Genomic DNA, 25,535 nt, shown 5'->3' with positions numbered 1-25,535 from the left:
TTATAGGCAACTTTTGAAATATTTTGTAGTGACGTTGCATTTTTTGGAAACTGTTTTTTTTTTCTGGATCAAACGCGCTTTATAAATTTACATTTGGATATATATGGACGGAATTAATCAAACAAAAGGACCAATTGTGATGTTTATGGGACATATTGGCCAACAAAAGAAGCTCGTCAAAGGTAATGCGTTTTATATTTTATTTCTGCGTTTTGTGTTGCGCATGCATGGTTGAAATATGCTACCCTCTTTGTTTACTGGTTGTGCTATCATCAGATAATAGCTTCTTATGCTGTAGTCGAAAAGCCTTGTTGGCTGGATTCACAACGAGTGTAGCTTTAATTTAGTATCTTACATTTGTGATTTAATGAAAGTTTGATTTTTACATCATTTTTTTATTTTTATTTGCCTCGCTGCATTTTCCCTGTTTTTTGCCCAAGTGGGACGCGACTGTCCCGGCCTATCCGTAACCTCAGTTTGTTACCTGTATAAAAGACACCTGTCCACAGAAGCAATCAATCAATCAGATTCCAAACTCTCCACCATGGCCAAGACCAAAGAGCTCTCCAAGGATGTCAGGGACATGATTGTAGACCTACACAAGGCTGGAATGGGCTACAAGACCATCGCCAAGCAGCTTGGTGAGAAGGTGACAACAGTTGGTGAGATTATTCGCAAATGGAAGAAACACAAAAGAACTGTCAATCTTCCTCGGCCTGGGGCTCCATGCAAAATCTCACCTCGTGGAGTTGCAATGATCATGAGAACGGTGAGGAATCAGCCCAGAACAACACGGGAAGATCTTGTCAATGATCTCAAGACAGCTGGGACCATAGTCACCAAGAAAACTATTGGTAACACACTATGCCGTGAAGGACTGAAATCCTGCAGCGCCCGCAAGGTCCCCCTGCTCAAGAAAGCACATATACATGCCCGTCTGAAGTTTGCCAATGAACATCTGAATGATTCAGAGGACAACTGGGTGAAAGTGTTGTGGTCAGATGAGACTAAAATGGAGCTCTTTGGCATCAACTCAACTCGCCGTGTTTGGAGGAGGAGGAATGCTGCCTATGACCCCAAGAACACCATCCCCACCGTCAAACATGGAGGTGGAAATATTATGCTTTGGGGGTGTTTTTCTGCTAAGGGGACAGGACAACTTCACCGCATCAAAGGGATGATGGACAGGCACATGTACCGTCAAATCTTGGGTGAGAACCTCCTTCCCTCAGCCAGGGCATTGAAAATTGGTCGTGGATGGGTATTCCAGCATGACAATGACCCAAAACACACGGCCTTGGCAACAAAGGAGTGGCTCAAGAAGAAGCACATTAAGGTCCTGGAGTGGCCTAGCCAGTCTCCAGACCTTAATCCCATAGAAAATCTGTGGAGGGAGCTGAAGGTTCGAGTTGCCTATCGTCAGCCTCGAAACCTTAATGACTTGGAGAAGATCTGCAAAGATTGGGACAAAATCCCTCCTGAGATGTGTGCAAACCTACTACAAGAAACGTCTGACCTCTGCCAACATGGGTTTTGCCACCAAGTACTAAGTCATGTTTTGCAGAGGGGTCAAATACTTATTTCTCTCATTAAAATGCAAATCAATTTTTAACATTTTTGACAAGCGTTTTTATGGATTTTTGTTGTTGTTATTCTGTCTCTCACTGTTCAAATAAACCTACCATAAAAATTATAGACGGATCATTTCTCTGTCAGTGGGCAAGCGTACAAAATCAGCAGGGGACGAAATACTTTTTTCCCTCACTGTATTTCACCATATTACTGATTATCAACATTTTGACTTTGCATCAATGTTCAATCTAGCTTTGAAGCGGACAAGTCTTCTGTGTTTGTGTGTGTGCGCATCCATCCATGTGTGCATCACTCTAGCAGTGTACCAGAGCCAGCGGCTGGTGTGAGGGTGATGGGGAACATTAGGACCTTAGCCTTCATGAAGGACAGGTCAGCCAGCCCACAGATCACCCTGGCTGCCTCCTCACTCAGCTGGTCCTCCTCATCCCTATGGGGTTTCCTGACACAAACAACACATTAAGATGGAAAAACACAGAGGCGACATTTGATTGCAGGTGAGTTTTCCATGCAAAGCTCTTTCAGACCTGGCAAAGCACGATATAAAACCAATAGATTATGCTTGATTAGCAATTATTGATCACTACGTGTGTGTGTCAGTCTGACCTGGTGGAGGTGGTGGTGTTCTCCATAGTAGACATGAGGTGGTTCAGGGTGTCAGCTGGACGGCTGCTGGTGTCACTGTCTAGCTCTGGTCCACCACATCACACACACACACACACACACACACACCATACATATGTACACACACATTGCACCTGTGTTTAGAGTTCAAAACAAAAATACCACCATGGCACTTCTGTCCTTGGTCCAAATAAAAGGTGTACAAACTACTAGCAAGTGGTGAAGAAACCATCAAGAATTTGGTCTTTCAACACAGTGGGTGGCAGTATGGAGCTGGAATAAGAATCGACAGAACAGAGGAAAGCAGCATAGAGTTGGATAGAGGGCTCTTCCTTACATCTTTGCCATTCTGGATTCCGTGACAGCATGGGCAGCAATATTGAGGGCTCTCTCCATTTGACTTAAATTAGTTAATTGACAGTCGGTTAACAAACTGAAAGGGTTTGCATACTGCCTCCTGGAGTGTATTGTCTGAACAGGCATTAAGGCCAAGGTGGGTGATTTACAGCCACATCCAGGTATGGGACGTTTGCTCAGGAGTCTAATTCATTGGCAGATCCTTCCTGCTGACCTGGATGGAATTCTGTGATCCTTACTTATCCTATAGAAATTCCCACCCAGGTGACTGCTTCCTTATGGTGAACGGCCTCAATGGCACTGCCGGTGGTAAACCAGGATGTGTGATATCTATCCATGTCTATGGAGGAAAGTCGTCAGTGCAGTGATAGAACAGCCAGAGAAAACCAAGAGGCAGGACAGCTCAGATAGGTGTAATATATTAGAAAGAGGTTTATTCACGTATTTACAACAGTGTTTATTGCAACCACACTGAAAGGGGGGGATCTAAAAATAAATATAAAAACATATTCAAGCTAAATCAAATTGTATTTTCTTTTGCAGATATTGTGTTTATATAATCACAGTGATTGTAAAGTTTCAGTTTCAGTTTACTGAATATGTCCTCTTTATTTTACAAAGAAAATGAAAAGTAAAGATACAGAAGAATATAAGAAAACACAGAATAGGAGCTTAAACAGAAAACAGTAAGAGAATCCTGGCTTTCTCTATCCTGGGTTTCTCTATCCTGGGTACCAGTAAGAGAATCCTGGCTTTCTCTATCCTGGGTTTCTCTATCCTGGGTACCAGTAAGAGAATCCTGGCTTTCTCTATCCTGGCTTTCTCTATCCTGGGTACTAGTAAGAGAATCCTGGCTTTCTCTATCCTGGCTTTCTCAATCCTGGGTTTCTCTATCCTGGGTACCAGTAAGAGGATCCTGGCTTTCTCTATCCTGGCTTTCTCTATGCTGGGTACCAGTAAGAGAATCCTGGCTTTCTCTATCCTGGGTACCAGTAAGAGGATCCTGGCTTTCTCTATCCTGGGTACCAGTAAGAGGATCCTGGCTTTCTCTATCCTGGGTTTCTCTATCCGGGGTACCAGTAAGAAGATCCTGGCTTTCTTTATCCTGGGTACTAGTAAGAGGATCCTGGCTTTCTCTATCCTGGCTTTCTCTATCCTGGGTACTAGTAAGAGGATCCTGGCTTTCTCTATCCTGGGTAACAGTAAGAGGATCCTGGCTTTCTCTATCCTGGCTTTCTCTATCCTGGGTAGTAGTAAGAGGATCCTGGCTTTCTCTATCCTGGGTAACAGTAGGAGGATCCTGGCTTTCTCTATCCTGGGTACTAATTAGAGGATCCTGGCTTTCTCTATCCTGGGTACTAGTAAGATGATCCTGGCTTTCTCTATCATGGGGACTAATAAGATGATCCTGGCTTTCTCTATCCTGGGTTTCTCTATCCTGGGTACTAGTAAGATGATCCTGGCTTTCTCTATCCTGGCTTTCTCTATCCTGGGTAATAGTAAGATGATCCTGGCTTTCTCTATCCTGGCTTTCTCTATCCTGGGTACTAGTAAGAGGATCCTGTCTTTCTCTATCCTGGGTACCAGTAAGAGGATCCTGGCTTTCTCTATCTTGGCTTTCTCTATCCTAGGTACCAGTAAGAGGATCCTGTATTTCTCTATCCTGGGTACTAGTAAGAGGATCCTGGCTTTCTCTAGCCTGGGTACTAGTAAGAGGATCCTGGCTTTCTCTATCCTGGGTACTAGTAAGAGGATCCTGGCTTTCTCTATCCTGGGTTCTAGTAAGAGGATCCTGGCTTTCTCTATCCTGGGTACTAGTAAGAGGATCCTGTATTTCTCTATCCTGGGTACTAGTAAGAGGATCCTGTATTTCTCTATCCTGGGTACTAGTAAGAGGATCCTGTATTTCTCTATCCTGGGTACTAGTAAGAGGATCCTGGCTTTCTCTATTCTGGGTACTAGTAAGAGGATCTTGGCTTTCTCTATCCTGGGTTCTAGTAAGAGGATCCTGGCTTTCTCTATCCTGGGTACTAGTAAGAGGATCTTGGCTTTCTCTATCCTGGGTACTAGTAAGAGGATCCTGGCTTTCTCTATCCTGGGTTCTAGTAAGAGGATCCTGGCTTTCTCAATCCTGGGTACTAGTAAGAGGAACCTGGCTTTCTCTAGTCTGGATACCAGTCTGTTTGTGCTAATATTCTACTTCATGTCATGCCAAACATAATTTTTGGCATATGACAAAGTACAAGGAGTGGAATGTTCGTACAGAACAGGTCTGGATTTCAGGCTTTTTCACGAGCTTACTTCTACTACAACCAAAATGCAACTACTGGGGGGATTCCCTTTAGGCTATGGCCAGACATTCATCTATATGGCTTGACTTGTCTTTGCCCCATTTCCTCCACTAATACTGAAAGATCTCTCGCCCAGTGCAATAAGAAACAGTGTTTGGATCAATGATGAAGGGTAACAACATGTGAGAAACCTCATCAGCATCACTCAATACAGGGCAGACGAGGTAGCCGGTTAAGTTAGACGTATAGAGAGAGAGCCTTTGGATTCCAGAATACAAGATACAATTAAAGGGACAGTAGGTCATGAAAATGAGTAGTACCATCTAGAGGGACACTTCAGTGTGAAGAGAGGAGCAGAGGAGAGATGGAGGGGGAGAGGGGGGGAGTGATAGGGACTATGTTCCAAAGTCCACACTTACATACCACTTACTTAGAATGCATGTCCAACACATTGCTTCATTATATGTGGTAGTCTAGTATGTCCAACACATTGATTCTTTATAGGTGGTAGTCTAGTATGCTGGTGTGGACATTGGAACCAAAGAGAATAACAGGAGTCAGGTAGCAGCAGTCGGAGGGGAGAGTGTGTACAGCAGCCTCATCTCTGGCCCTGTAGGTAGGGGGCTCAGTGGGAGGACGTACCATCCAGACGGTTGACGCCAAGGCCACTGCTGCTCCAGTCAAACTGGGACCAAGGCTGGGGGGCCCCCTGCTGCCGGAAGGAACAAACTGTAGTGAGGCTCAGCAGTGTGCCCTCTATTCAACACAGTCTCTTGACAGCCCATACTCACAAAAGCACATCAGACAAAGGAGTGCTGATCTAGAATCAGGTCCCCCTGGTTCTTGTTATCTTATTGATTATGAGTTAAAAGACTAGACTGATCCTAGATCAGCACTCCTACTCCAATACGCTTTGTGAATATGGCCAGGTCTTCGTGATGAATAGAGGACAGAACAGAGGAATTGGGTGTTAGTTAGTCTAGGGTCAGATATTGTCATTATCCTCCTAATGCTAAGGTTAGGATCTGCGGTAAGGATATCTGATTATAGGTCAGAGTTTAGGGTTAACTTCATTATCAAGGGAGTGTAAAATATAGTGCCCAATGTTGCCCTGTTTGTGTTGGGTATACTACTGTGTGAGACACAGGATGTCTGGAAACATTACCAACTGTCACATCCTATCCACAGACTGTCTGGAAACATTACCAACTGTCACATCCTAGTCAGAGTGTCTGGAAACATTACCAACTGTCACATCCTAGTCACAGACTGTCTGGAAACATTACCAACTGTCACATCCTAGTCAGAATGTCTGGAAACATTACCAACTGTCACAACCTAGCCACAGGCTGTCTGGAAACGTTACCAACTGTCACATCCTAGTCAGAATGTCTGGAAACATTACCAACTGTCACATCCTAGCCACAGGCTGTCTGGAAACGTTACCAACTGTCACATCCTAGTCAGAGTGTCTGGAAACATTACCAACTGTCACATCCTAGCCACAGGCTGTCTGGAAACATTACCAACTGTCACATCCTAGCCACAGGCTGTCCGGAAACGTTACCAACTGTCACATCCTAGTCAGAGTGTCTGGAAACATTACCAACTGTCACATCCTAGCCACAGGCTGTCTGGAAACGTTACCAACTGTCACATACTAGCCACAGACTGTCTGGAAACATTACCAACTGTCACATCCTAGCCACAGACTGTCTGGAAACATTACCAACTGTCACATCCTTGCCACAGACTGTCTGGAAACGTTACCAACTGTCACATCCTAGCCACAGGCTGTCTGGAAACATTACCAACTGTCACATCCTAGTCAGAGTGTCTGGAAACATTGCCAACTGTCACATCCTAGCCACAGACTGTCTGGAAACATTACCAACTGTCACATCCTAGCCACAGACTGTCTGGAAATGTTACCAACTGTCACATCCTTGCCACAGACTGTCTGGAAACATTACCAACTGTCACATCCTAGCCACAAACTGTCTGGAAACATTACCAACTGTCACATCCTTGCCACATACTGTCTGGAAACGTTACCAACTGTCACATCCTAGCCACAGACTGTCTGGAAACGTTACCAACTGTCACATCCTAGCCACAGACTGTCTGGAAACATTACCAACTGTCACATCCTTGCCACAGACTGTCTGGAAACGTTACCAACTGTCACATCCTAGCCACAGACTGTCTGGAAATGTTACCAACTGTCACATCCTTGCCACAGACTGTCTGGAAACGTTACCAACTGTCACATCCTAGCCACAGACTGTCTGGAAATGTTACCAACTGTCACATCCTAGCCACAGACTGTCTGGAAACGTTACCAACTGTCACATCCTTGCCACAGACTGTCTGGAAACGTTACCAACTGTCACATCCTTGCCACAGACTGTCTGGAAACATTACCAACTGTCACATCCTAGTCACAGACTGTCTGGAAACATTACCAACTGTCACATCCTAGTCAGAATGTCTGGAAACATTACCAACTGTCACAACCTAGCCACAGGCTGTCTGGAAACGTTACCAACTGTCACATCCTAGTCAGAATGTCTGGAAACATTACCAACTGTCACATCCTAGCCACAGGCTGTCTGGAAACGTTACCAACTGTCACATCCTAGTCAGAGTGTCTGGAAACATTACCAACTGTCACATCCTAGCCACAGGCTGTCTGGAAACATTACCAACTGTCACATCCTAGCCACAGGCTGTCCGGAAACATTACCAACTGTCACATCCTAGCCACAGGCTGTCTGAAAACATTACCAACTGTCACATCCTAGCCACAGGCTGTCTGGAAACATTACCAACTGTCACATCCTAGTCAGAGTGTCTGGAAACATGACCAACTGTCACATCCTAGCCACAGGCTGTCTGGAAACGTTACCAACTGTCACATACTAGCCACAGACTGTCTGGAAACATTACCAACTGTCACATCCTAGCCACAGACTGTCTGGAAACATTACCAACTGTCACATCCTTGCCACAGACTGTCTGGAAACATTACCAACTGTCACATCCTAGCCACAGGCTGTCTGGAAACATTACCAACTGTCACATCCTAGTCAGAGTGTCTGGAAACATTACCAACTGTCACATCCTAGCCACAGACTGTCTGGAAACATTACCAACTGTCACATCCTAGCCACAGACTGTCTGGAAATGTTACCAACTGTCACATCCTTGCCACAGACTGTCTGGAAACATTACCAACTGTCACATCCTAGCCACAAACTGTCTGGAAACATTACCAACTGTCACATCCTAGCCACAGGCTGTCTGGAAACATTACCAACTGTCACATCCTAGCCACAGGCTGTCCGGAAACATTACCAACTGTCACATCCTAGCCACAGGCTGTCTGGAAACATTACCAACTGTCACATCCTAGTCAGACTGTCTGGAAACATTACCAATTGTCACATCCTAGCCACAGGCTGTCTGGAAACATTACCAACTGTCACATCCTAGTCAGAGTGTCTGGAAACATTACCAACTGTCACATCCTAGCCACAGGCTGTCTGGAAACGTTACCAACTGTCACATACTAGCCACAGACTGTCTGGAAACATTACCAACTGTCACATCCTAGCCACAGACTGTCTGGAAACATTACCAACTGTCACATCCTTGCCACAGACTGTCTGGAAACGTTACCAACTGTCACATCCTAGCCACAGGCTGTCTGGAAACATTACCAACTGTCACATCCTAGTCAGAGTGTCTGGAAACATTGCCAACTGTCACATCCTAGCCACAGACTGTCTGGAAACATTACCAACTGTCACATCCTAGCCACAGACTGTCTGGAAATGTTACCAACTGTCACATCCTTGCCACAGACTGTCTGGAAACATTACCAACTGTCACATCCTAGCCACAAACTGTCTGGAAACATTACCAACTGTCACATCCTTGCCACATACTGTCTGGAAACGTTACCAACTGTCACATCCTAGCCACAGACTGTCTGGAAACGTTACCAACTGTCACATCCTAGCCACAGACTGTCTGGAAACATTACCAACTGTCACATCCTTGCCACAGACTGTCTGGAAACGTTACCAACTGTCACATCCTAGCCACAGACTGTCTGGAAATGTTACCAACTGTCACATCCTTGCCACAGACTGTCTGGAAACGTTACCAACTGTCACATCCTAGCCACAGACTGTCTGGAAATGTTACCAACTGTCACATCCTAGCCACAGACTGTCTGGAAACGTTACCAACTGTCACATCCTTGCCACAGACTGTCTGGAAACGTTACCAACTGTCACATCCTTGCCACAGACTGTCTGGAAACATTACCAACTGTCACATCCTAGTCACAGACTGTCTGGAAACATTACCAACTGTCACATCCTAGTCAGAATGTCTGGAAACATTACCAACTGTCACAACCTAGCCACAGGCTGTCTGGAAACGTTACCAACTGTCACATCCTAGTCAGAATGTCTGGAAACATTACCAACTGTCACATCCTAGCCACAGGCTGTCTGGAAACGTTACCAACTGTCACATCCTAGTCAGAGTGTCTGGAAACATTACCAACTGTCACATCCTAGCCACAGGCTGTCTGGAAACATTACCAACTGTCACATCCTAGCCACAGGCTGTCCGGAAACATTACCAACTGTCACATCCTAGCCACAGGCTGTCTGAAAACATTACCAACTGTCACATCCTAGCCACAGGCTGTCTGGAAACATTACCAACTGTCACATCCTAGTCAGAGTGTCTGGAAACATTACCAACTGTCACATCCTAGCCACAGGCTGTCTGGAAACGTTACCAACTGTCACATACTAGCCACAGACTGTCTGGAAACATTACCAACTGTCACATCCTAGCCACAGACTGTCTGGAAACATTACCAACTGTCACATCCTTGCCACAGACTGTCTGGAAACATTACCAACTGTCACATCCTAGCCACAGGCTGTCTGGAAACATTACCAACTGTCACATCCTAGTCAGAGTGTCTGGAAACATTACCAACTGTCACATCCTAGCCACAGACTGTCTGGAAACATTACCAACTGTCACATCCTAGCCACAGACTGTCTGGAAATGTTACCAACTGTCACATCCTTGCCACAGACTGTCTGGAAACATTACCAACTGTCACATCCTAGCCACAAACTGTCTGGAAACATTACCAACTGTCACATCCTTGCCACATACTGTCTGGAAACGTTACCAACTGTCACATCCTAGCCACAGACTGTCTGGAAACGTTACCAACTGTCACATCCTAGCCACAGACTGTCTGGAAACATTACCAACTGTCACATCCTTGCCACAGACTGTCTGGAAACGTTACCAACTGTCACATCCTAGCCACAGACTGTCTGGAAATGTTACCAACTGTCACATCCTTGCCACAGACTGTCTGGAAACATTACCAACTGTCACATCCTAGCCACAAACTGTCTGGAAACATTACCAACTGTCACATCCTTGCCACATACTGTCTGGAAACGTTACCAACTGTCACATCCTAGCCACAGACTGTCTGGAAACGTTACCAACTGTCACATCCTAGCCACAGACTGTCTGGAAACATTACCAACTGTCACATCCTTGCCACAGACTGTCTGGAAACGTTACCAACTGTCACATCCTAGCCACAGACTGTCTGGAAATGTTACCAACTGTCACATCCTTGCCACAGACTGTCTGGAAACGTTACCAACTGTCACATCCTAGCCACAGACTGTCTGGAAATGTTACCAACTGTCACATCCTAGCCACAGACTGTCTGGAAACGTTACCAACTGTCACATCCTTGCCACAGACTGTCTGGAAACGTTACCAACTGTCACATCCTTGCCACAGACTGTCTGGAAACATTACCAACTGTCACATCCTAGTCACAGACTGTCTGGAAACATTACCAACTGTCACATCCTAGTCAGAATGTCTGGAAACATTACCAACTGTCACAACCTAGCCACAGGCTGTCTGGAAACGTTACCAACTGTCACATCCTAGTCAGAATGTCTGGAAACATTACCAACTGTCACATCCTAGCCACAGGCTGTCTGGAAACGTTACCAACTGTCACATCCTAGTCAGAGTGTCTGGAAACATTACCAACTGTCACATCCTAGCCACAGGCTGTCTGGAAACATTACCAACTGTCACATCCTAGCCACAGGCTGTCCGGAAACATTACCAACTGTCACATCCTAGCCACAGGCTGTCTGAAAACATTACCAACTGTCACATCCTAGCCACAGGCTGTCTGGAAACATTACCAACTGTCACATCCTAGTCAGAGTGTCTGGAAACATTACCAACTGTCACATCCTAGCCACAGGCTGTCTGGAAACGTTACCAACTGTCACATACTAGCCACAGACTGTCTGGAAACATTACCAACTGTCACATCCTAGCCACAGACTGTCTGGAAACATTACCAACTGTCACATCCTTGCCACAGACTGTCTGGAAACATTACCAACTGTCACATCCTAGCCACAGGCTGTCTGGAAACATTACCAACTGTCACATCCTAGTCAGAGTGTCTGGAAACATTACCAACTGTCACATCCTAGCCACAGACTGTCTGGAAACATTACCAACTGTCACATCCTAGCCACAGACTGTCTGGAAATGTTACCAACTGTCACATCCTTGCCACAGACTGTCTGGAAACATTACCAACTGTCACATCCTAGCCACAAACTGTCTGGAAACATTACCAACTGTCACATCCTTGCCACATACTGTCTGGAAACGTTACCAACTGTCACATCCTAGCCACAGACTGTCTGGAAACGTTACCAACTGTCACATCCTAGCCACAGACTGTCTGGAAACATTACCAACTGTCACATCCTTGCCACAGACTATCTGGAAACGTTACCAACTGTCACATCCTAGCCACAGACTGTCTGGAAATGTTACCAACTGTCACATCCTAGCCACAGACTGTCTGGAAACGTTACCAACTGTCACATCCTAGCCACAGACTGTCTGGAAATGTTACCAACTGTCACATCCTAGCCACAGACTGTCTGGAAACGTTACCAACTGTCACATCCTTGCCACAGACTGTCTGGAAACGTTACCAACTGTCACATCCTTGCCACAGACTGTCTGGAAACGTTACCAACTGTCACATCCTAGCCACAGGCTGTCTGGAAACGTTACCAACTGTCATATCCTAGCCACAGACTGTCTGGAAACGTTACCAACTGTCACATCCTAGCCACAGACTGTCTGGAAACATTACCAACTGTCACATCCTAGCCACAGACTGTCTGGAAACGTTACCAACTGTCACATCCTAGCCACAGACTGTCTGGAAACGTTACCAACTGTCACATCCTAGCCACAGACTGTCTGGAAACATTACCAACTGTCACATCCTAGTCAGAGTGTCTGGAAACATTACCAACTGTCACATCCTAGCCACAGGCTGTCTGGAAACGTTACCAACTGTCACATCCTAGCCACAGACTGTCTGGAAACATTACCAATTGTCACATCCTTGCCACAGACTGTCTGGAAACATTACCAACTGTCACATCCTAGCCACAGACTGTCTGGAAACATTACCAACTTTTCACATCCTAGCCACAGACTGTCTGGAAGCATTACCAACTGTCACATCCTTGCCTTTTCTGTCCTCAATTCAAGGAACATAACTATTCTTACCTCTCTCTCAAAGTTTATTTTGAAGAGAGTATCTAAGGTCCCTCCTCCTCCAATGAGCTTTGAGAAAGGGGTGCGGGATTGAGGAAACAAAGACGGAAGAGAGTTTAACAGCTGGTAACATGTTCACACACAGCCGTGGTGAGCCTGTTGCTCTGGAGTGAAGTTTCCCCTAAGTACAGATCTAGGATCTGCTTCACCTCCCGCAATTCTAACTGTAACCATTTGGAGGGAAAATGCTAAACTGACCACATATCAGCATCTAGGACAACTTCTCCTTACACCTGTTTCTGTACCTGTATTGACGAGGTGGTGGTGGTTTCCTGTGACCCAGGAAGTGCTTGTGCTGTGGCAGCAGTCTTCTCCGCAGTTGAAGCTGGTCTCAGTGGCTCTTTGGTGGGCTCTAACATTCCCTGAGAGAGAAAGAGGGGAGAGGGGGCGAAATAGAGAGAGGAGAGAGGGGGGATAACGGGGGAAAGCAATATGGCCGACTGCCAAGTCATCATCTTATTGCTTTACACCTACCCAGTAGTTTTAGATCTGTGAACATTAAGGGGCTATCAGCATACAAGTCTAAGGGAAGGTAGCCTGGTCCCAGATCTGTTTGTGCTATCATGTCAACTCCTGGTCATGTTTGGCATGACAAGGAGTGGCATGACGGAACAAACTGACTGGTACACATGCTTAGGGGAAGGATCTAGGGACAGAAATGGAACTAGGGCCACCATGGACTGTGTCCATATGGGCCCTGGTCTAAAGTAGTGCACTGTATAGGGAACAGGGTGCCATTTGGGACACAGTACAGTATCTGCATCAGTCCACTCACCAGGCTGGCTGCAAACACAGGAACTATGACAGGCTGCTTTCTCTGACCAGTGAACAACTGTGGAGGAGAGACAGAATCAGAAATCCCCAAGTAACTTTACCTGTAGCAGGAATTCAAGCTGGTGAAACGGTGCTGCTTTTACACCAATAAACAGAATACACAGACAGAATAACATTATATTATAGATGAAGAATTGACATATAATCCACATACAGTATGTACACTATTGATACAGCAGCAACAGAAAGAACACTTCTACACAGTAAAGGGGATATACAGACACATTTACAGTAGATGATGTACAATATGGAATTATGGGGAGGGAGGAGAGAGGGAGGGGCTTACGGACAGACAGACAGACAGACACATTTACAGTAGATGATGTACAATATGGAATTATGGGGAGGAAGGAGAGAGGGAGGGGCTTACGGACAGACAGACAAGACACAGGGAGTGTTCAATGCTCACTGCTCAATGATTGTCTGTATTGTTATTGTTTTTAATAACCTGCCCAGGGACTGCGTTTGAAAATTAGCCAGCTGGCTAAAACTGGCACTTTTACTGAAACGTTGATTAATGTGCACTGTCCCTGTAAAAATAAAAAATAAACTCAACACATGACAGACAGACAGACAGACAGACAGACAGACAGACAGACAGACAGACAGACAGACAGACCGACAGACACATGACTTACTACATCGTTGATGTTGTTGTTGTCAAAGGCAGATGGCTTCACGTTTTATTTAGTTATGTTGCTCTGATGGAAAGTCCTTCATTGAGCACTATATATGTAGATGTTTTAAAGTCGTGTGAAATGCCATCCATCCATTTTGTTACTGTTTGTTGACATCTGCTGTTATTCTGTTGGGGAGGCTGAGGCTCACTCTGCTACACATGGAACCATTCACACAACTACAGAGTGTGGCTTTAAACTGAAAAGAGGCCGTTACCATGTTTCTGGTGTCCATCCCCAGACAGCGGAGCAGGGCCCTGTTGCTATGGGAACCGCCCCACTGGAATCCCAGGCCCACGGCATCGTGGAGGTCCTGAGGCTGCCGCCACGCGCCCCTAGGAACCCTGGGTAAAGCAACCAAGGAGGCGGTCACATACAGCAGAGTAGAGCTTTGGCCAGCCTCGAATGCTATCTGCTGTTATTCCACTGAACCATCATCGTTATAATCATCATCATCATCACTAGAGGTTCTCTCACCAGTGTGTAGTGTGGTTGAGCCCCTTCGTCTCCTCTTCCTCAGGCTGTGTGTCTAGAGTCTCTAGCAGAGCCCTGAGGCTGAGCACATTCAACACCTCATCCCCACTGTCCTCCACTTCCTCCTCCACCTCCGTCTCCTCCTCCTCCATGGCAGTCTCCTCCTCCTCCACCCCAGTCCCCTCCCCCTCCACCCCAGTCTCCTCCCCTTCCACCCCAGTCTCCTCCCTCTCCTGATCCAGTTCTGGGACTGCCACTGCAGGGAAACTGGTCTGTAGGACTCTCTGTAGCCGGATAGACAGGGAGTCCTGAATGGGAGAGATATGGCTTGTTTGAGATCTAGTACAGTGCAGTCAACTATATTGTAATCAAACACAATTAATGGGAAAGATTTTTAAACTAACTATGTCCATCTACCTGATTTTGAAGCAAACTGAAGTCTGGCAGGAACTGTCTTATTCCAGCAAACTCATTTAGGTGTGAGCAACCTCTAGGAGCTACCTCTAGGAGCTACCTCTAGGAGCTACCTCTAGGAGCTACCTCTAGGAGCTACCTCTAGGCGAACTGCAGTGACAATCTATTGATACAATAATAAAAAACCATCTGGGCAGAATTATTCTTGCAGAGTCAAAAGTTATGACGAACATACTACAAATGTCAGAGCGGATTTCTACCAGACGTGGGACATCTAAGTACTGTAGGATGCCTCGTCATCCAGACTCCTGGAGAATCCTGTTTGGAGTCCCAACTCTCTATCACTTTACATTTGAGCATGCGGCGGTATAAATTGTGTGTCGGCCGTGTTGGGGAGAATGTGAGGAGTCGGAGCTGGAGCTCTCCGGCGTTACACAATATAAATCCACTCTAATAACTCAGAAGACCACTCACCTGCAGACTGTCCCTTCGTACAGCAGCACCTCCCCGACATCTCTCTCCCCACTTCTTCTCCTCTGCCTCTTCTGTCCACCTGGCTCTATCCTCCTCTCCAAACTCTGCCCAGGTCTCCCCCTCCGACAGACCTCTCTGGTCCCCATACGCCCCCCAGCCCTCCTCCCTCTCACCCTGCCCCTCCAGGGGAGCAGAGTGGAAGTCTGCAAAGCTGTCGCTGAGAGGAAGGTCTCCATGTCCAACCTCCTCCCCACACGCCTGGGTCGGACCTAGGTACTCAGAATAGTCCTGTTCAAAGACACCAAAGCCCTCCTGTGTCCTGGACTCCGATTGGTTGAAGTCAGCAAAGTCCTCCTGGCTAGGGAAGGATCCAGCATCCCTGAAGATTCCAAAGTCCTCTTCTTCATCTTCCTCCTCCACCATCTTTGTCTCGGTCTCCTCCCGGAGGTCACTCCGCTGCACCTCCTCTTTCTCCTTCTCCTCCTCCCCTATTGACGAGGGAGTGAAGACCGTCTCGCCAAAGTTCCCAAACTCCTCCAAAGCGTCTGACGACACAGCCTCACCAGAGGAGACAAACTCCTCACTCACTGACCCACTGACTGTGGTGGGGAGAGGAGAGACACTGTCCTCTGTTTCGCTCTCCTTATCTTCCTCCTCCTCCACCCTCCTCCCTCCCAGTTCTGGGTCCTGTGTAAGTGTGCTATCCCTGTTGATGCTGGGTGCCCTCTCTCCAGGCTCCCCCAGCCCCTCACCCCTAGCACAGAGCACCTCTATGGGGGCTAAGAGGCCAGAGTCCTGAGGGTGGCCCCTTAGCTCACAGTGTTGCTGGACTCCAGTGCAGTCCCTGTCCCCTTGCTGTGCTAAACATTGAGAGTCAGGCCCGCCAGGCTCTATTCTGGCCCGCTGCTCTATGTCCTTCTGGACCGAGTGTGCATTGCAGAAACCGTTGGTTAGGTTTGTCCCTTCCATCCTGCCGTCCTTCCTGTGCTCCGTACTGTGAGTGTGAGTGAAGCCGCAGCACCAGGGTTCCAGCTCCATCTCTGGCTCGGCGAACGCAGAGAAGTCTGCAAACCCCTGCTCCTGGCTGGGGGAGCCCAGGCCAGCCGGTACAAGACCTGTGGTGAATTAAGTAATACATTTTACTGGAACGTATTTAAAATACATATAGAGATGCCTCAGCCATTTGAGTACAACAGTTCATATTCAAAATTATTGAGGATTAAAAACACAATACAACAAAAACAAAAACTTACATTAGTATTACAAGGACTAAGTTGCTAGGCAACCTCACTAACAACTCCATGACAGCCCTCGGGACTAAAGTTGTTACCTGCAGACATGGTCCCCTGGTGATTCCGCTTGGTAAACCCATTGGTGAGAGGGAGGTCAGGGAGGCCGCAATGACAGGGCTGCCCTTTGACCTCCAACCCCGGCCGAACCCTGCCGACCTCTGAGGTCCCAGTATTAGCGGGCTGTGATTGGTCCACCACCGGCGCCCGTGGCTTCTTCAGGTCGTCAGCTGCTCGGAACTGTTTCGAGATTCCGTTGCTATGGGTAGTTCCGGAGAAAGAGGAGGAGTTACTAACACTAAAGTGCTGTGGAGGGGCACGGCTGGTGGAGGGGCACGGCTGGTTGGATGACATTGCCACACCCCCAGAGAAATCCCCAAACTCGTCATCGTCCTCCTCTCCCCCTGATTCGTCGTCCAGCGGAGGGGGGGAGGAGGAGTATATGCGCATCACTTCCTGTTCCATGGGAGAGCTCTCCTGGCTGAAGGCCTCATAGATCTGTAGGGAGAACACACAAGACAGGTTGAGTACAGAACGGCCTACTAGAAGACAGGTTGAGTACAGAACGGCCTACTAGAAGACAGGTTGAGTACAGAACGGCCTACTAGAAGACAGGTTGAGTACAGAACGGCCTACTAGAAGACAGGTTGAGTACAGAACGGCCTACTAGAAGACAGGTTGAGTACAGAACGGCCTACTAGAAGACAGGTTGAGTACAGAACGGCCTACTAGAAGACAGGTTGAGTACAGAACGGCCTACTAGAAGACAGGTTGAATGTTCAATCAATCAAATAAATGTGGTGGTGGGAGAAAAATAAAAGTAAGATCTTGTTCTACATAGTCATATGTCATTATTAACAGACAGTAGGCCTTGTTCTACATAGTCATATGTCATTATTAACAGACAGTAGGCCTTGTTCTACATAGTCATATGTCATTATTAACAGACAGTAGGCCTTGTTCTACATAGTTATATGTCATTATTAACAGACAGTAGGCCTTGTTCCACATAGTCATATGTCATTATTAACAGACAGTAGGCCTTGTTCTACATAGTCATATGTCATTATTAACAGACAGTAGGCCTTGTTCTACATAGTCATATGTCATTATTAACAGACAGTAGGCCTTGTTCTACATAGTCATATGTCATTATTAACAGTAGGCCTTGTTCTACATAGTCATATGTCATTATTAACAGACAGTAGGCCTTGTTCTACATAGTCATATGTCATTATTAACAGACAGTAGGCCTTGTTCTACATAGTCATATGTCATTATTAACAGACAGTAGGCCTTGTTCTACATAGTCATATGTCATTATTAACAGACAGTAGGCCTTGTTATACATAGTCATATGTCATTATTAACAGACAGTAGGCCTTGTTCTACATAGCCATATGTTATTATTAACAGACAGTAGGCCTTGTTCTACATAGTCATATGTCATTATTAACAGACAGTAGGCCTTGTTCCACATAGCCATATGTCATTATTAACAGACAGTAGGCCTTGTTCTACATAGTCATATGTCATTATTAACAGACAGTAGGCCTTGTTCTACATAGCCATATGTCATTATTAACAGACAGTAGGCCTTGTTCTACATAGCCATATGTCATTATTAACAGACAGTAGGCCTTGTTCTACATAGCCATATGTCATTATTAACAGACAGTAGGTCTTGTTCTACATAGTCATATGTCATTATTAACAGACAGTAGGTATTGTTCTACATAGTCATATGACATTATTAACAGACCTACATGCTCTTCCTATTGTAAGTTAAAAGTAACAAATAAAGCAGAGTAAGTTTGGATAAACAGAGCGACCATTTTACTCACATATGCTTCTAAATATTAAGCTGTCTGACCTGGAATTCTATCCTAGGAGCACCAGTGTACCAAGACTGTTTTGGAATTCTAGCTTTAATATATTTCATTGTGCTTCTAAATGTATTTGTGAGCGCCTACATTTTTCAACATGGCACAGACGTGCTCCTTGCAAAAAAAAAAGGTCAGCGTAGAGCCCTGCTAAACGAACATCAGGAGAAGGTCTCCAGTGGAGGAAAAAATACTTTTTTTTTTTTTAAAGAGAACCTTTCAAACTTGTTTGAAAAGTGTTGGGGGAAAAAACACTTTGGCTACTCAGACATCAACTGTAATCATGTCACCCAAGTGTATGATTGAGTCCCAAATGGCACCTTACTCCCTATATAGTCAAATCTAATTTAATCTGTCACATGCTCCAAATACAACAGGTGAAATGCTTACCTACAAGCCCTTAACCAACAATGTAGTTAAGAAAAAATAAGTGAAGTAAAAAAATAAAAGTAACAAATAATTAAAGAGCAGCAGTAAAATAGCAATAGCGAGGCTATATACAGGGGATACCGAGTAGAGGTCGACCGATTAATCGGAATGGCCGATTAATTAGGGCCGATTTCAAGTTTTCATAACAATCGGAAATCTGTATTTTTGGACACCGATTTTCCCGATTTTTTTTACACCTTTATTTAACTAGGTAAGTCAGTTAAGAACACTTTCTTATTTTCAATGATGGCCTAGGAACAGTGGGTTAACTGCCTTGTTCAGGGGCAGAACGACAAATGTTTACCTTGTCAGCTCGGGGATTCAATCTTGCAACCTTACAGTTAACTAACGTTAGTCCAACGCTCTAGCCACCTGCCTCTCATTGCACTCCACGAGGAGCCTGCCTGTTACACGAATGCAGTAAGAAGCCAAGGTAAGTTGCTAGCTAGCATTAAACTTATCATATAACAAACAGTCAATCAAAATCACTAGTTATCTACACATGGTTGATGATATTACTAGTTTATCTAGCGTGTCCTGCGTTGCATATAATCGATGCGGTGCGCATTCGCGGAAAAAGGACTCCAGAGCTCTAGTATCTGGGGGAGCCTGGAACTGTCAGCTTAGTGGTTATAAACGGTGGTGAGACCCATGAGAAAATCCCTATGTTGGTGTGTATGTATGTGCGTAGGTTAGGATGGTATAAAATGAATGTATTTGTGAAAACTTGAGAGCTCTCGCAAATAAATCGGGATCTGATCAATTGTTAGCTGAGAATTCTGTCTGTTTTATTTAAGACCAGAACTTTACAACCTCCGGGTATCAGACAGATAAAGATAATTGGAATTTATGAACATTGATTACAAAATTACTTAACAGAAGTCCTTTGGACATAGACTTGGCACTCTGGTACCACTTGCCGTGCAGTAGCATAGAGAACAGTCTATGACTTGGGTGGCTGGAGTACACCAGGCAGTGATGCAACCAGTGCTCTCGATGGTGTAGCTGTAGAACTTTTTAAGGATCTGAGGCCCCATGCCAAATCTTTTCAGTCTCCTGAGGGGGAATAGGCTTCGTCGTGCCCTCTTCACGACTGTCTTGGTGTGTTTGGACCATTCTAGTTTGTTGGTGATGTGGACACCAAGGAACTTGAAGCTCTCAACCTGCTCCACTACAGCCCTGTCGATGTGAATGGGGGCGTGCTCGGTCCTCCTTTTCCTGTAGTCCACAATTACCTCCTTTGTCTTGATTGTGTTGAGGGAGAGGATGTGTCCTGGCACCACACGGCCAGTTCTCTGACCTCCTCCCTATAGGCTGTCTCATTGTTGTTGGTGATCAGGCCTACCACTGTTGTGTCAACTGCAAACTTAATGATGGTGTTGGATTCGTGCTTGGCCATGCAGTCATGAGTGAACAGGAAGTACAGGAGGGGACTGAGCACGCACCCCTGAGGGGTCCCCGTGTTGAGGATCAGTGTGGCGGATGTGTTGTTACCTACCCTCACCACCTGGGGACGGCCTGTCAGGAAGTTCAGGATCCAGTTGCAGAGGGAGGTGTTCAGTCCCAGGGTCCTGAGCTTAGTGGTGAGCATTAAGGGCACTATAGTTTTGAACGCTGAGCTGGAGTTAATGAACAGCATTGTCACATAGCTGCTCCTTTTGTCCAGGTGGGGAAGGGCAGTGTGGAGTGAGAGACTGCATCATCTGTGGATCTGTTGGTGCGGTATGTGAATTGGAGTGGGTCTAAGGTTTCAGGGATAATGGTGTTGATGTGAGCCATGACCAGCCTTTCAAAGCACTTCACGGCTACAGACGTGATGCACTACTACCCAAGTGCACTATTATGTGGACCGTGGTCAAAAGTAGTGCAGTAGATAGGTGAACAGGATGTCATTTTGAATGCAGCCTATGTGTCATTGACTTCCCCATGCATGACTTTGTGCTCTCACTAAACAGGAACTGCAAACACAAATATGTTTGGCACACAAAACAGCAGCAGAGAGATTTGGTTGTTAACTCTGAGTTTGGACTATGTTCAGTCTTATCCCTCAGAGGAATGGGTGTTTTATAGGCTGAAGTGGTCCTAGATAACAGCAGGTTTGTAGGTTCCCACTGGGGTTACCCATATGAGAATGTATGCACGGACTACTTTAAGTCACTATGGATAAAAGTGTCTGCTAAATTGAATATATTATTATGCTATATTATATAATTACTAAGCAGCAGATATTAACGGCACAGTAAGCAACAGGCTAAATGAAGACTGTTTCAGGTCTTATCAGGATTAAAACTTGCCAACGTGTTATTTGTTGTGCATTAAGGATGGACTAACCTGGGGTGTATTCATTAATCGCAGACCGTAGCAAAGCGTTTGGCTCGTTTCAAAACTGTTTACTCAGTAAGGGGAGTGTATGACTGCACACTTCGAAAGAAGGGTAGAGAACCTTCCCCTTCAAGGACAGAGGGATCATTACAAATGGTGCCTTATTCCCTAGTGCACTACTTCTGACCAGGGTGAGCCCTAGGGTGCCATTTGGGACAAGGCGAGAATGTCAGAGAGATCAAGGTCACGGGGTAATCTATAACGCAGGTCTAACTAGCTACCTACTTCACTCCTCACTGATAGACTAGCTGCATCTTACAGTACACAAACACACTTTCCCCATTTACGTTGCCAATTCAATAATTGAAGAATCTGTTAAATAACCTCAAAGTTAACAATTATTCTTTAGTCTCTTGCTTGCCTGTAATATCAGTTATTCTAGGACCAAAAGGCCTACTGTCTACCTTCGTCTTAGGTGTTTTCTTGTTGTTGAGGCCATTGGAATGGAAAAAGTAGCCAGGACAAAGACTACACAACACCCCCAGTCAGCCAGTCAGTCAGCCAGCCAGTCAGTCAGTCAGCGAGCCAGCCAGCCAGTCAGTCAGCGAGCCAGTCAGTCAGTCAGTCAGCGAGCCAGTCAGTCAGTCAGTCAGCGAGCCAGTCAGTCAGTCAGCGAGCCAGTCAGTCAGTCAGCGAGCCAGTCAGTCAGTCAGCGAGCCAGTCAGTCAGTCAGTCAGCGAGCCAGCCAGCCAGTCAGTCAGCGAGCCAGTCAGTCAGTCAGTCAGCGAGCCAGTCAGCCAGCCAGTCAGTCAGCGAGCCAGTCAGCGAGCCAGTCAGTCAGTCAGTCAGTGTAAACTGATCCAGGGAATTGTATCCAGCAGCATCATTGTGCTCCACTAGTCAGCTCACAGATAGGGAGGGTGAGGGCTGCTGCTGCACCTACATAAACAGATTGTGTCTCAAATGTCACCCTATTCCCTATATAGTGCACTCCCTATATAGGGCCAATAGGGCTCTGGACTGGTGAAAAGTATTGCACTACATAGGGAACATGGTAGATCCTCTTCCACCTGAAACTCTGTACTTCATAATATTATCAGCGTGCTACCATAAAGTAAGACCATTTCTGTGTGTGAACATACAAGTATATCCTTTCACCACTAATTTACTAGGTATCAGTGAGTACATACAGAGATATAGGCATATCCATTGCTATCCAACTAATGAAGAAGCCGGTTAGCTAGCTTCCTGTAACATGATGCCAATGCACTGCACTGAATCTGAATCTACCGTCAATGGAAAAATGTGAACTACAATCCCAACTCTGTGTTTTAACGTTTAGAAACGTCAATCTTTCATCAGCGTGAAAGAATCACTTAAATATTTTTTATTTTTTTAAACACTAAGTTTTGCACAGATCTGTACAGCTACGGGCGCCTCGACCTCCATCCAACAAAACTACACTTCAACTACACTTCCCGAGTTACGTTTACACTAGGTAGCTAATTTGCTGTAACATGCAGATATGACAGTTGGAACACTAACCCTATATAAAAGGTGTGTATCAATTTAACATAATTTCTCGCTGATATGAAAAATAGGGTCATTGTGCATTCAAAACCATGCGGCAAGCAATGCGTGTTAATGTCCAGCCCGAGGGCCAGGACTCAACAAAACTCCCCCCTACAGAAGACGTCTCGCTCCAATGACTCTTATGTGTAATGTAATGGACCTGAGACTCATTAAGGGCTAGTGTTGTTCTAACTAGCTAGATAAACCACTTGACTTTGATACCCTGTAGTAGTGGGAAATGAGGTTGATGTCTGTTGACAGTGAGATGACAACCCTGAGCTATGAGAAATGGGTCACGATGAGAAAATATATAACTAGCGAGCTTGTTGAGAAACAAATACAATTTCGTTAGCTACTAATGTTAGCTAGCTTTGAAACAACAACAGACCCATTTGAGATTAGGCAGGTGTCTTAAACTGGCAGGCTAACTAATGCTGTGATTAGATATCTAGCTAGTAAACTAGATACGTAGATCTTAATAGTTAACGTTAGCCAGTTAACTGTGAGCATAAATGAGACAGACGTGTTTGCTTTTGAAAACACCAGCAATGTTTTATTTAACTAACTCTGGTCCAAGGGCCTACGTCGGATACAGCCCATATTGCAGATCCAGAGCATGAGCTAGTGTGGCGGTAGATATAGCACTTCAGCAACATACTTACTTAAAGTAGCTATATTGAAGACAGTCACTAAACAACATCGTGTGAAAAAAAATCCTTGATGGATGAATTGAAAGATTCAGGCCATTAAAGAAGGCTCTTGCGGCATAGTGCCACACGTAATGCCCTGGACCAGAGCTAACAACTAGCTCGCTAATAGCTACTTGGCTAGCTATTTCCCTCTTACCTTCAGATGTTGTAGCTATGGCATGTTCATCTCACAACCAGGATGTGCAGATGAACTAAGATGTACGAAACAAAATGTTGATTTAGAGTAAATACCTGTTATGATAATTAGCGTAGCAGGTGCCTGGACTGTAGCTAGCTACACTGCCTCTCTCTATCAAGCTACTGTTACTGCATCTCTCCACTCACTTCACTCTGTTGGCATGATAACAAACAAATAAAACAATTGTGACGATTCGTTACTTTCTGAAATGCCAGCCCAAATGTTTTAATTTGTAAAATCCTCCTTTTATTTGTTTATTTAGCTTAGATTAAATAAGAGTTAGTGTTGATTTACAAAAAAAAATTAAATCTATATTTACAAAACATGAGATCTTCTGGGTAAAGTGGGTAGGTAACTATACTTTCCTGGCATGGCATGTAGGTGTAGAGTATATACCTGTGATGAACACATCGCTGCTCACATGGAATTACCACATATCCTTTGTTCATACTGTAATAATGTTAACATAGGTTATAGCCTACACCAGCTGTGCTGTGCTCACAGACACACCTAGACAAGTGCACCTATCAACTACTGGACTGTGATTGAAGGACCCTCATGCTGCATCTATTTTATTCAGCTGAACATGAGAAATATTGTAATTCAAGTTGAGAGGGAGATAGAGAGAGAGAGAAACAGGCAGGCAGGCAGACAGAGGCAGACAGACAGGCAAAAAGATACAGAGTTATAAATATTATTATCATGGGTTATAAGAATCCAATCCATTCAGTGAGATTGTTCTTCCATTAAGAACTGCTATGCATGGCCTCTGTAGGCTAAGTGGACTCAACAACACCCACATAGAATAAGTTATTTGTCATTTAATGTGTCTGACTGACACATTGTCAAGGTCAACGTCTCAGAGAGATGAGGGTCCTTTTCCGGTCATCTGGCGTCGCTCAGCTGGAGAGAGAAAATACATTTAAACACATCTATGTTCTTGAAGGTGCCCTCAGCTCCACAAGTCATTTATTCCTTGTTATAACAACACAGTAATTTTGCATCCCAAATAGCACCCTTATCCCTATGTAGTGCACTAATTTTGACCACAGCTGGTCAAAGGTAGTGCACTATATAGGTAATAGGGTGCCATTTGGGAGTTAGACACAATCAGTCCACATTCAATATTGACATCCACAAATCTGGAGCCTGCTATGGCAGCAATACACAGTCATTGACTGAGCCTCAGAACTCTATCCGGCTATTTGTGCTCATGGGACTCAGATTGGGTTGAGCAATCACTCCAACCAGATTAGATTACTGAGTAACGTTCAATCATGTCAGATCATCTCTATAATCTTTTAGGATTACATCACATTGTTACCAATGGATATCATAAAATCAGTCAAGTCATATAACAGCTGAGGTTTCCACATTATGAAGGAGACACTGTTTCAGTGACAATTAGGGTTAAGTGCCTTGCTCAAGGGCACATCAACAGATGTTTCACCTAGTCTGTACAGGGATTCAAACCAGTGACCTTTTGGTTACTGGCCCAACACTCTTAACCACTAGGCTACCTACTGCTACAAAATAACATCTATAAAAGACATCTTGAAATCATTTAAAAATATATATATATAATTTTAAGTAGATAAAAAAGGTGCTACATGTTATTAATAGGAATGTGATAATAATGTTACTATTGAACAGTACATAGACTTACATTCCAGTGGT

General features: G+C 45.1%; 1 protein-coding gene across 5 annotated transcripts; it reads right to left on the bottom strand.

Moving 5' to 3' along the window:
- Positions 1-1,619: 1,619 nt before the first annotated feature.
- Positions 1,620-24,785, bottom strand: LOC118966024 (aftiphilin-like). 5 transcript variants are annotated; one of them, XM_036987811.1, is made up of 10 exons: positions 23,817-24,785; positions 16,806-17,262; positions 15,476-16,590; positions 14,591-14,895; positions 14,331-14,457; positions 13,378-13,434; positions 12,848-12,964; positions 5,505-5,571; positions 2,197-2,281; positions 1,620-2,032 (listed from the first exon to the last, which is right to left on the bottom strand). In XM_036987811.1, exons 2-10 carry the CDS (start codon positions 17,227-17,229, stop codon positions 1,882-1,884), a joined length of 2,448 nt encoding a protein of 815 aa, XP_036843706.1. In that variant the 5' UTR covers positions 17,230-17,262; positions 23,817-24,785; the 3' UTR covers positions 1,620-1,881. The 5 variants fall into 5 exon arrangements, 4 of the variants coding, with proteins under 4 accessions (XP_036843706.1, XP_036843697.1, XP_036843695.1 ...); XM_036987802.1 differs by having other exon boundaries at positions 1,621-2,032; positions 5,505-5,574; positions 23,912-24,784; XM_036987800.1 differs by having other exon boundaries at positions 1,622-2,032; positions 5,505-5,574; positions 23,817-24,784.
- Between the last annotated feature and the right edge of the window lie 750 nt (positions 24,786-25,535).

Source organism: Oncorhynchus mykiss, chromosome 1, assembly GCF_013265735.2.
Source record: "Oncorhynchus mykiss isolate Arlee chromosome 1, USDA_OmykA_1.1, whole genome shotgun sequence".
Taxonomy (NCBI): Eukaryota; Metazoa; Chordata; class Actinopteri; order Salmoniformes; family Salmonidae; genus Oncorhynchus; species Oncorhynchus mykiss.
The sequence above is the reverse complement of the archived record's forward strand: the minus strand, read 5'-3'. Positions and strand labels throughout refer to the sequence as shown.

What these genes read in the sequence shown, in the direction of transcription:
- LOC118966024 (XM_036987802.1), bottom strand. Translation starts at nt 17,229, where the DNA reads ATGGAACAGGAAGTGATGCGCATATACTCCTCCTCCCCCCCTCCGCTG. An exon ending in GGATGGACACCAGAAACATG is followed by an intron (nt 13,435 to 14,330) that starts GTAACGGCCTCT and finishes TCTCCTCCACAG; the next exon opens with TTGTTCACTGGTCAGAGAAA. An exon ending in CTGTGTTTGCAGCCAGCCTG is followed by an intron (nt 12,965 to 13,377) that starts GTGAGTGGACTG and finishes TTTCTCTCTCAG; the next exon opens with GGAATGTTAGAGCCCACCAA.